The following is a 12,083-nucleotide window of genomic DNA, read 5'->3' on the forward strand; positions in this document are numbered from 1 at the left end:
AAACCAAACGTCTTTAAATCCATTCTTAGTTCACTCACACATTCTCTGTCATTGCCTAATATACGGTTCAAATAACGTAATCGATTCTCATGTCTAACAAACGAATAGTTATTGAGGGAATGTCTTTCTAAAAGTCTTCGATTTCTTCTCATATTTTTTTAGCATCATAAGCACAAGAATTGTGCAAGCACACATGGTCTCTAAATGCCACATCTCCAACAATAATATCAACAACATTCGTCTTTGATCCATATCTATTAATAAAAAAAAAAGAAAAGAATTATTGCACTTAACCAATCCTCTAGCTACTAAAAGTGAAATTACCCCAAATTGAAAACAAACAATTTCATATGCAAATAGAAACAGAACAATAATTAATACAAAGCCATATTAATACCATTTGCAAAGTATGGAAAATTCACCCCAAATGGACCAAAAATTATAAAATAATGTGTGCTTAATACTACATCGGGCCCTCCCAAAGTGTGCCTACACATAAATATGATATATATATAGACTTTCATCATATTCTTCACCTTCAAATGATTGGAGCTCATTTTTCAAATCCCTCATTCTCTCATCAAGTTCTGAAATCACACAGATTAAAAGGAACATGAACTCTTTACTTTTGAGTGAAATAACAATCGTGCAACAAAACAACTCTCATAATACATTCAATGTAAACACCATTAGGTATGGTATATATGGGAGCAGGGGCGGATCCACAGAGGAGCAATGGTGGTCAATTGACCCCTGCAACCTATGAAATGCTCTATTAGAGCAGCCGAAGTTGACCCACGCAAAGTGTTCGACGAAATGCCTCAAAGGGGCAACCTGTGTCTGTGCGCAGATGAAGGAGAAGAAGTGCAGCGCGCGCCTTGTTTTTTTTTTTGGTTTGCTCGACGTTGTTTCCACTAAAGCTTTTTTTATTTATTTATTTATTATTTTTATTTATAAACCTATACCAAAACGTGCGCGCCTTCTCTTTTTTTTTTTTTTTTTTTTCGCTCGACGTAAAAAAGACGTCGTTCCACTAAAGGCTTTTTTTATTATTTTATTTTTTTAAACCTGACCAAAACGACTTCATTTTATCAAGTTCTGAAATCACACAGATTAAAAGGAACATGAACTCTTTACTTTTGAGTGAAATAACAATCGTGCAACAAAACAACTCTCATAATACATTCAATGCAAACACCATTTGGTATGGTATATATGGGAGCAGGGGCGGATCCACAGAGGAGCAATGGTGGTCAATTGACCCTTGCAACCTATGAAATGCTCTATTAGAGCAGCCGAAGTTGACCCACGCAAAGTGTTCGACGAAATGCCTCAAAGGGGCAACCTGTGTCTGTGCGCAGATGAAGGAGAAGAAGTGTAGCGCGCCCCTTTTTTTTTTTTTTGTTTGCTCGACGTTGTTTCCACTAAAGTTTTTTTTATTTATTTATTTATTATTTTTATTTATAAACCTATACCAAAACGTGCGCGCCTTTTCTTTTTCTTTTTTCTTTTTTTTTTCGCTCGACGTAAAAAAGACGTCGTTCCACTAAAGGCTTTTTTTATTATTTTATTTTTTTAAACCTGGCCAAAACGACTTCGTTTTGGCACAGGTAAAAAAAATAAAAATAATAATAGAGCAGCAACCTGCTCTGTTATGTTTTGCCCGATAATTCTCCCCTCCCCAAATGTTAAAACTCATTTCTTCTCACCTCTAAACCTCTAAACCCTAAACCCCTAACTCAACCTTTACTTCCTTCCCCTACAAATCTGACGGCGACGCCAGCAAAGTGGTGGAGGCGACAGCAAAGTGGCGTAGCAGCAAATTACATAAGTGATTTCAATTTTCAAAGGTGGATTTGTCCCTCAAATTTGAAATTATGTTATTCTAATTTCTTTATACTTTAATTAATTAGTAAAGATTGTCATATGTTTGTGTTTTTCTTGATTAGTTGTTAACTTGTTATTGTTTGTTGTTGAGATTTTATTTTGGTTTGTTAGTTTGAATAAATTAGGGTTATTCTTTTATTTTGGTTTGAATAAATTAGGGATTTTGATTTTGGTTAGTCAGTTTGAATAAATTAGGGTTTTACTTTTATGTTAGATTATATCTCATGGTTAGTTTGAATAAATTAGGGGTTTTGGTTTTGGTTAGTTAGTTTGAATAAATTAGGGTTTTACTTTTATGTTAGATTATATCTCTTGGTTAGTTTGATTAAATTAAGGTTTTGGTTTTGGTTAGTTAATTTGAACAAATTAGTGTTTATGTTAAATTATATTTTGGTAAATTTGATTAGTTGTTGAGATTTTATTTTGGTTAGTTTGCATAAGTTAGTAATTAATATATTTTTTTTTTAATGTTGATGCTTAAATGAATATTTCTACTAATTCAGTTATGGAACGCTACTTTAAGAGAAGGTTCGCATCAACTACTTCTAGTTCGGATAATGTGGGTAGTTTGAGTTCGAGAGATGTGGGTATTTCAAGAGATGTGGATAGTTCAAAAGAAAGTGAGTTGCAAGATATCTTGGCTAATTGCAAACCCTGGACTTCGACCTCAAATGTTGGATTATGATCCTAACATTCGAGACGAAGTTCGAAGAGCATATCTACAAAATGGTCCATGTCAGCCTAAAGATCACTCATTTCCACAAACTGATCTTTCAAGGTATGATCGATGCTTTAATGTCAAGTGGTTTGATCAGTTTGACTAGTTGGAGTATTGTATTAGTAAAGATGCTGCATTTTGCCTTTATTGTTATCTCTTCAAATCCAATTTCAGAATTGGATTTAGGGTGTAGTGACGCCTTCACATTTATGGGTTTTAGGAATTGGAAGAAGAAAGATAAAATTAGGCAACATGTTGGAGCTGTTGGAAGTGTTCATAATCAATCTAGACAATATTGTGCGGATCTTATGAATCAAAAGCAACACATCCGAACAGTTTTGATAAAGCAATCATAGCAAGCTCGTATTTGCTTGACAGCTTCTCTTGATTGCGTGAGATTTTTGTTGAGGCAAGGTCTTCCTTTTCGTGGGCATGATGAGAGTGACACTTCAAGCAACAAGGGGAATTATTTGGAGCTCTTACAATTTCTTGCTCATCATGATGAGAAAGTGAAAGCAGTTGTGTTAGAAAATGCTCATGGGAATCTCAAGTTAATAGCTCCAACAATTCAAAAAGATCTTGTGAATGCTTGTGCCACTGAAACTATTAAGAAAATCATTAAAGATATGGATGGTGCATTCTTCTCCTTATTAGTTGATGAATCACGTGATGTGTCAGTAAAAGAACAAATGGCGGTGGTGTTTCGTTATGTGGACAAAAATGGGGATGTAATTGAGAGGTTTGTGGGCATTCGACATGTTAGCGACACTACATCAAACTCACTCAAGGAAGCTATTGACACATTATTTTCAAGAGAGGAATTGAGCATTTCCATGCTAAGAGGACAATGATATGATGGAGCTAGTAATATGAAGGGTGAGTTCAATGGTCTTAAAACACAGATTTTGAGAGAAAATCTTTGTGCCTATTATATTCATTATTTTGCACATCAACTTCAATTAGTTGTTGTGGCCGTGGCAAAAGAAAATGCTGATATTGCCACTTTCTTCACATCTTGCAATAGTTTGGTTAATATTGTTGAAGCATCGTGACATGCTTAGAAATCAACTCCAAAAGGATATTACGGAAGCTCTTGAAAAATATACTTTTCCAACAAGGCGAGGCTTAAATCAAGAAACTTGTCTCAAGCGTCCTAGTGATACACGTTGGAACTCACATTATGGTACATTACTTAGTATCATCTCCATGTTTAAATCTGTGGTGAAAGTGCTTAAATTGATTATTGAGGATGGCTCGACTGATAATCTAGGTGAAGCAAATAGGTCATTGAGAGAAATACAATTTGTTGAGTTTGTATTTCACTTATTTTTCATGAGATCTATATTGGGAGGCACAAATGACTTGTCACAAGCATTACAAAGGAAAGATCAAGACATTGGGAATGCAATGACCTTAGTCAAAGTTTGCAAGGACCAACTACAACATACGAGAGAGAATGCATTTGAAGCCTTGCTTGATCAAGTATCTTTTTTTTGTGTCATATCTTGGTTCCAAACATGGATGATGCATATGTAGCTCAATGGAAATTACATCGTAGAGCTCCTAGAATAACACACCTCTATCATTATCGTGTGGACATCTTTATTCAAATCATTGAGTAGCAACTTGCGGAATTAAATCATTGCTTCAGTGAGGTAAATACTGAGTTACTTCTTTGTTTGACATGTTTGAGTCCGGATGATTCATTCGTAGCTTTTGACAAACAAAAGCTACTTCATTTTGCTGAATTTTATCCTCAAGATTTTAATCCACGAGATCTCTTGGCACTTGAAGATCAACTTGAGGTTTATATTAATCATATGCGCACGATGACTGATGTTTCTCAATTGAAAGGGATTGGTAGCCTTGCAAGAAAAATGATGGAGAAAGGGTTGCATAGAACATATAATTATGTTTATTTGCTTCTCACATTAGCCTTAACTTTACCTGTTGCAATTGTTTATGTGGAGAGAGCATTTTCTACTATGAATATTATTGTGAAAGGTTCACTTCGCAACAGAATGGGATATCAATGGTTGAGTGATAGCTTACTTGTCTATATTTAGAAAGATGTGTTTGCTTGTATTGATAATAAAACTATAATGTCACGTTTTCAGAATATGAAAACTCCTCGTGGACAATTGTAATGTGATTTTTTTCTATTAATGATGAATTAAAATATTATTGTTTCATTTCTATGGGTATATTTTGTATAATTTTTTTTTTAACCTTTAGAGGTTGATCCCTGGAAGGAAATTTCCTGGATCCGCCACTGTATGGGAGTAAAGCCAAGCATGATTGGCAAGAAAAAGAAACGTAAGAAAAATATTCATAATAATGTTACTCAAAACAGTAAATGATAAATGGCTTATTACTTATGAGAAATATGAAAACGAATTTGACCTTCACAAATAATATGAAGAAAAAAACTTCAAGTTGTAAGTGAACTAAATAAGTTCCAACTATCTCTCAATAAATAAATTAATGAAGAAACACAGTTACAGTCCAAAGAAGCGATCTTTTAGAAAAATGGGGCTACCTTCACAAAGAGCAAGCTTTACTTTCCTTCCTTTGCAATGTTTGAAAGCCAAAAGCTCATATATATATATATATATCAATCTCCGCAAGAAGAATATCAATGGTCTAATGATCTTTCTACAAAGCTCACAAGTACCACAAATTAAATGGGAAATAGTAAAGCCTTAATACTTAAGCACCACATATGAATTGTTATTGTTTTAATATAAGAAACAAAATTCTTAATGACAAGAAGAAAACTACAAGAAAGATGGACAAGGTCTACAAAGTAATCAGTCTTACTTTCAAGTTTCAATAAACAGAGCTCACATTACATCAACTCATATTCCCCCCAATCAAGATGAATTACACTATGTTGGATAGAGATGCCCATAGAAAGGCTAGAATTTAAATATATCCAAAGTAAACCCACACCCTCTTTATCACAAATAAAACCCATTATTTACTTCCAAATAATCTGCAAAGAAGCCAAACTTGGTAATTGCCTTTTTGTTGGCATCCACATAATTCTCCACTGGAAAGAAATAACTTGTAGGACAAAACACACCAAGTAATTTTCTTAGATAGGAAACAAAGACTTTCTTAAAGAAGTCAGAAAATACAAAGAACTAAAGAATTTTCTCTAAAGAGCCTACAATCCTAACTTATCCTTCCTACAAAAGAAACTCCACAACAAGCATAGAACAAACACTAATCTTCCTTTGTGTAATCTTTTAGGAGAAATTTATTTAATTAATTGGAATCAAACAATCAAACAGCTCTCCTAACTCCTTCCTTTCAAAAGGTGTAATAACCCAGGACCTTATCCAAAAGTCTACTCTGAAGTTGACTTCTGAATTTCTAGGCTTACTTAAATACCTAATTGCAAATTAATTGCCAATTAACATCGAGTATATATATATATATATCGCTACAGTAGATATGAATTCTACGAAAATTAGAGAAGAGAAGAAGAAAAAAACAGAGAAAAGGAAGGAGAGATTCAGAGCACATAGTCAAAATTGTTGAGGACAATCAATGTAATTTGCAAAACTCAAAGAGGTAGAAGAAAGAATAAGAGAGGAATTCAAAGGGAGAGACTAGAAAAACTTGCCTGGGTCAAGATTCGAAGAAGAGGAGTCGATGTTGAATGAAGGAGAGGCGGAGTTGTGAACGAGAGAGAGGTGGAGTCGCGAAGGAGAGAGAGGCGGAGTCGCGAACGGGAGAGAAAGAGACCAAGAGTTTGCGTGTTCAATTTAGTGGAGGGCTTATTTTGCGAACCGATTTTCAACTTCTGTGTATAAGGAGAACGAGTGAGGGTTTTTTTTTACTATTGGATTCTGCAATCCCATTAAAGTTAGTCCCCTATCTAACCAAACATTGGCTTCATGTTCTATTTAACACAATCCTATCTAGTGAGCCCTAGCAAACAAGCCCTCAATTTTCTCTAGCTTGAGTTACCATTTTAGTTAAAGGGTACTCCTTTTTATCTTTTCTTTTTTTCAATGTGGTATTGTTAGACCTCTGATGATGTGGCATCTTAGGATAGGGTAGTCAATGAGATTCTGGCACGTGGTAATTTCCTCTTGGGATTAGTGTACACATTCGAAATGCACGTTTGCGAGCCTCACTCCTGATGTCTAGGCCCTTTTAAAGGCATAGAGCATGGTTCAATTCGTGAGGCCTCAGAATGCGATCATCATGTGGGCCTAGGTGGCCTTTGTGTGTAATTTTTGGGCCTGGGTGGCCTTTTTCCGTCATGATTAGGCCTCGGCGGCCTTTGGGGAGGTCGATTGCAGGCACCTTGAAAGGGTCCAGTCACTTCCCCAAGCAATATGGGTCTGAATTCAACTTGGGCCATCGGGAGTGGGCCCCATTGATATTTTGGGTACGACAAACATAATTATCTTGTTTGGGTCGAACAACCATAATTATTAGTATTAGAAAAATGTTAACACATGATCTATGCTCTATAAAAATACAGTGAACAAGATATGTTGTTTAATAGTTTAAATGATCCTAGATATCACTATTAATTGTCAATTGATTTTGAGTTGGATATTCACATTCTAATATAGTATCAAAACAAGTTATCCACGTGTTTGGCCCTATGGCCCATGTGCTTCCACGACTCCCACATCACCCGATATATGTTGTCTACATATTTGACTTGAGCTATCTAACTCAACACCAATACATATTGACCTTGCATCCATATAAGTGGAATATATGAAAGGGTTAGTTTCAATTTAGTACCTTGAACTCTTACCCTAAAGGCACGTTTGTTCATGTACTCTCAATTTTAACAATTCATACCCTAAGTTTTTTTTGAAATCTAGATCCAGCGTTAACTTCACCATCAAAATTTTCGTTAATTGCTTACGTGGCAGCCTAGGTCCCACCTATTCACTCCTTTCAATGTCAGTTGAATCGTATTTTCAGGTATTTTGTTCACAAATGGTTTGGTATTAATCAATGGTGGTTCTAGGATTAAAAAGCAGGTTGGGCCAAACTTACATACTAAACTCAACGGTACGAGTGAATTCCCTAATTAAACATAAAAAGATACACTTAGTTAGGGGGGCATAATGAGCCTTACCCTCAAATGCATCTCCATCCATAAATAAAAGTTCAACAAATACAAAATCTAAAACTAAAACCAAAAGTAAATGCAATGCAATGCAAAACAATACTATTTAAATCTAAAATTTAACCCTGCGAGGCTTGGAACTCTTAAAGTCCTCAATTATCGATGTATTATCGATATTATTAGCAAACTCTCTTTCAATGTGGAGGATCATACAGTCACCAAGAAATTCATTAGCTAAGGTGCTTCGAAGTCGATTATTAATAATTCTCATACATGAGAACGCTCGTTCTGTTGTGGCAGTAGAAATAGGAAAAGTCAACACTGATGAGAGTCTCAAATTACATCTTTTTAATATTATTTTGGAGACTTTATGATATAATTTTGGCTTAATAAATATAATTTCACTTGTTGTTACATTTTATTCTCACCAACTGAATTTATGAATTTTCTATATTAATTTGGTGAACTTATTAGGTGAATTTATCTTCTGTAGGAAGTTGGAAAGCCAAAAGATGAAGACATACATTTGTCCAAGTTCAAGCTAGGTGTGAAGAGAATTGCTGGCAGATTTTTATTGAAGAATTGATTGTGGGATTATTGTGATTGTAAAGAGAAGTAAAGAGGGAGAAGAGAAATAAAACCATTGAAGCTAAAGAGCCTATTTCATGTCATTCATAGCCATTTAACGCCCACATACCTCACCGTTATTTCTTTTCCACTAACTCTCCACCATCAACACATGTTTAATCTAATTAATCTATCACTTAAACCCTTCATTACCCCCACGAATGTATTAACTTCCCACTCACCTCATTGACTACTATAAATCACCCATCAACTTATTTGGCAAGGACACCACTACAACAGATTTCTTTATCCATTTAGTTTATGTTTTCCTTTGTAATGAGTTGCTAGAACTCTAGCTAAGGCTAAAGGGAATGTTCTTTGAGTAAGTTTGTGAATTGTTCTTTAATCCAATATACGGTATGAATTGCTAAATTCTTTTATTTTTGGTTGTTTAATATTTTCATATCTTTTTATTTTGATTGATGTTAAGTGCTATTATCTTTTCATGAATTCAATTATATTTTTCTCATTGTTAAGAACTGACTTGGCATACTTTTAAATTAAAAGAGTAGATATTAAGTAATTCCATTTTCTGAACAATCATTAATAAAAGATTACATTGAAAAATTAAATTAGTTTTAATTTCTTTATCTTCCGATTAAAGTTTCTCAATGATGATTTTAATAGTTATAATTTGGATTAAAGAGCATGAAACATATTTTGTTTAAAGAATTGAACCTTGATGCCTTAGCATTTTCATTATTGATATTTCATTTTTAAATCAATTTCCACAACAATCAAATAAAATTGCTTTTTCATTTTGCTTGTCACTTTTATTGTGGGACGTTTAATTATTTCTTTGTGTGCAGATATTTGCCTACCTGCTCCTTGAGGATACGATACTTGGACTTCCAAGATTATTACTACGAGTGACTACTTGCACTTCGGTAGACGCAACAAGCACCAACCGAATCAACCTGTCAAGGAAAATGTTGTTTTCTGCCAAAGTTGTTTCCACTAATTGTTGACATAACTGAGGAAGAGTAACGGTTTCCTTAAAGCAAGGAAGGTGATATATATCATTTTGAAAATACTTGAGCTCTATTTCTAAAGTTTTCAACTGATGTGAAAGGAAATCAACAGGATAGAATTTCTCGGCAAGTTTACATATATGCTTAATATTGAATGACTTCAAGGAATTACGAGGATCCAATGATGAGCTAAGGGTAAAAAGTTCAACTGTTTGCTCCGAAAATCTATCATTTAACTCCCTTAACATGCAATATATAACATCATTAAATACATCAGCGCAATATGCATGCTCAATTGTATTAAATCTTTTTGTTGACAAGAACGACGTGTACTCATCATATAACGAGCACCCATATCAGAAACATCAACACCATGTAGTACACAAAATGATACCACACTCATGAATAAATCATCACAACCATGTTCCCTCATATCTTGAAGTTGCATTTTTGTGTTTTCAACAAAATTTAAAGCACTTACAATGTCTTGAGTTTTAGTCTGAAATGCTTGACAAAGAAAATTGGTCAATCCCATAATTTTATCCATCAAAACCAATGCAAACACAAACTCAAAAGACATCATAGAAATATAGTTACTCTTTTTATTGCAATAAACTGTTGGTTAGGTCCATGATAACTGATTTCCAAAAGAAGTAATTTAGTCTCTTTAAATAAACTCATCAAACTTGTAATATAGACAAAATGAGAGCCCCAACGAGTGCCTCCAACTAGTGTCAAAGGACAAGCTTGATGAAGCCCTCTACCTGTCTCAAGTTCCCCAGAATCCAACAACTCTTTGACTTCATCTTTTCGAATTAAGTTTAACTCATTACGGCGCTTAGCAGAAACACTAATAAAATTCACAATGTTAGTCAACATTAAAAAAAAAATCTCCATACAACTTTCACATATTTAGCTGCGCCATTTAATGCTAATTGCAAGCAATGAGCAAAGCAATGCACATAATATGCATATGGACAATCTTGAAGAAACAATACTTATAGTCCATTCAATGAACCATGCATATTACTAGCACCATTATACCCTTGACCACACATATTCTCCACTAGAATATCGTTATTACCAAGTACTTTGCATATCTCATTTTTAAGAGTCAAGGCATTAGTGTCTGCAACACTCACAATATCGAAAAAGCTCTCACGAATAAATCCATCACAATCAACAAATCTTACAACAATAGCCATTAGTTCTTTACCGGATTCATCAAGTGATTCATCAACAAGAACACAAAATTTGTTCTTCCCAAGTTCTCTACAAATTGTCTTCCTCACCTTGGTAGCAAAAATATACAAGATTTATTTTCGTATGTCATTGGAAATGTATTGAACATTTTGAAGAGCCTTATCTAGGACAACTTTCTCAACTTCTATATTCATTCTTGCAAAAAACTTTAGGGCCCGTCTGGTAATGTTTTTAGAGAGCAGTTTTAGAAAATGTTTTCATAGAATGAAAATGAGAAAATGAAAACGCATTTTCAAAGAACAAAAATGCGTCTGGTAACTTAGTTGATAACTGTTTTTAGAAAACAAAAACAGTCAAAATGACAAAAACATTGAATAACTTTAATTAAAATGCATTATGTTTTTTTTTAATACAACATTATCTAATCAATGTACGAGTTTCAAAAAAAAAATAGTACGTATATTATTTTTAAAAAGTATTTTTTTAATCATCTAAAAGAATATCATTTAAAAAATAGAATAAAAGTCTAAAGTATAAAACTAGAATTATCTTTATAAAAAAAAATTAAAATGAAACCTCAACCCAACCTTCTCTTTCGCTCTCTGCAAACCCACCCCAATTCTATCACTCCTCTCTCTCTCTCTCTCTCTCTCTCTCTCTCTCTCTTCCCCCCTCCAGATACCTCTCTCATTCTCTCTCTCTCTCTCTCTCCAAAATTGAAGAATCATACCAACCCCCCTTTTTTCCACTTTCTCTTTATGCTGTTGCACCCTCTCTCTGTCTCTCTCTCACTGCAACCTCACCTTCCAATAGCTTCCCAGCTCATTTTCCTTTTCTTGGACTGAAAATTGATTCGGCAATTAGTTGTTCAACGATGGTGGTTCAATTCAATTGCGTAGAGATTCTGTTGGGTTCGATTGAGTGGCGGTGATGTCAATCTAGTTCGATGGGGCGGTGGTGATTTTGATTGGGTGATGGTGGTGGTTCAAGCTCTGCGTGTGGTTCTCTGCTGGCAGTGTTTGACGGTGGTTTTTGTCTGATGGGAAGAGAAGATTGAGCGAGAGAAGCAGCATGTTTTCAGTGTTTGTTTTCTGTGAGAATGAAAACAGTTTTTTTTTTCTTTCTGTTTTTTACAAATAGACGTGAAGTTCTTCTTGTTTTCATAAAACGTTCTCTGTGTTTTCTGTTTTTGCCTACCGAACAGGTTTTTTGTTTGTTTTTGTTTTCTCAAAATGAAAATGGGCTCTCAAAACATAAACGAATGGGGCCTCACTATTTCAATGAAATTGCTCAGATTATATGAGTCAACAGATTCGTCGTGGCCTCGAAAAACCAATGCTTGATTTGCTAGATACCTCATGCTCTCAATTGTGGTCGTAAGTCGCAACCGATTGTCCATCACTTTTTCAATATGAAGAGATGGGTTTTTTTTTTAAGCTAATCCACTTTTGCATAGCAAGATGATGTGGTGAACTTAGCTTGCCTACATGATGTTGAAATGCACATTGATTCCCATCAATTCTCTTCCATTTTTTTTATACCCATCAACAATAAAGGTTGGGTGTGACTG

General features: G+C 34.5%; 1 protein-coding gene across 1 annotated transcript; it reads left to right on the forward strand.

Moving 5' to 3' along the window:
- LOC109949719 (zinc finger MYM-type protein 1-like) lies at positions 2,369-3,456 on the forward strand. The gene is made up of 3 exons (XM_020565829.1): positions 2,369-2,507; positions 2,780-2,875; positions 2,984-3,456. The coding sequence occupies exons 1-3, from the start codon at positions 2,369-2,371 to the stop codon at positions 3,454-3,456; spliced, it is 708 nt and encodes a 235-aa protein (XP_020421418.1).

This window comes from Prunus persica, chromosome G6, assembly GCF_000346465.2.
Source record: "Prunus persica cultivar Lovell chromosome G6, Prunus_persica_NCBIv2, whole genome shotgun sequence".
In the NCBI taxonomy this organism is placed as follows: Eukaryota; Viridiplantae; Streptophyta; class Magnoliopsida; order Rosales; family Rosaceae; genus Prunus; species Prunus persica.

Excerpts from the sequence above, each read along its gene's own strand:
- LOC109949719 (XM_020565829.1), top strand. The coding sequence starts at position 2,369 with ATGAATATTTCTACTAATTCAGTTATGGAACGCTACTTTAAGAGAAGG. Across the intron at positions 2,508-2,779 it reads TGTGGATAGTTCAAAAGAAA|AATTGGATTTAGGGTGTAGT; the intron begins GTGAGTTGCAAG and ends ATCCAATTTCAG. Across the intron at positions 2,876-2,983 it reads ACATGTTGGAGCTGTTGGAA|CTTCTCTTGATTGCGTGAGA; the intron begins GTGTTCATAATC and ends TTTGCTTGACAG.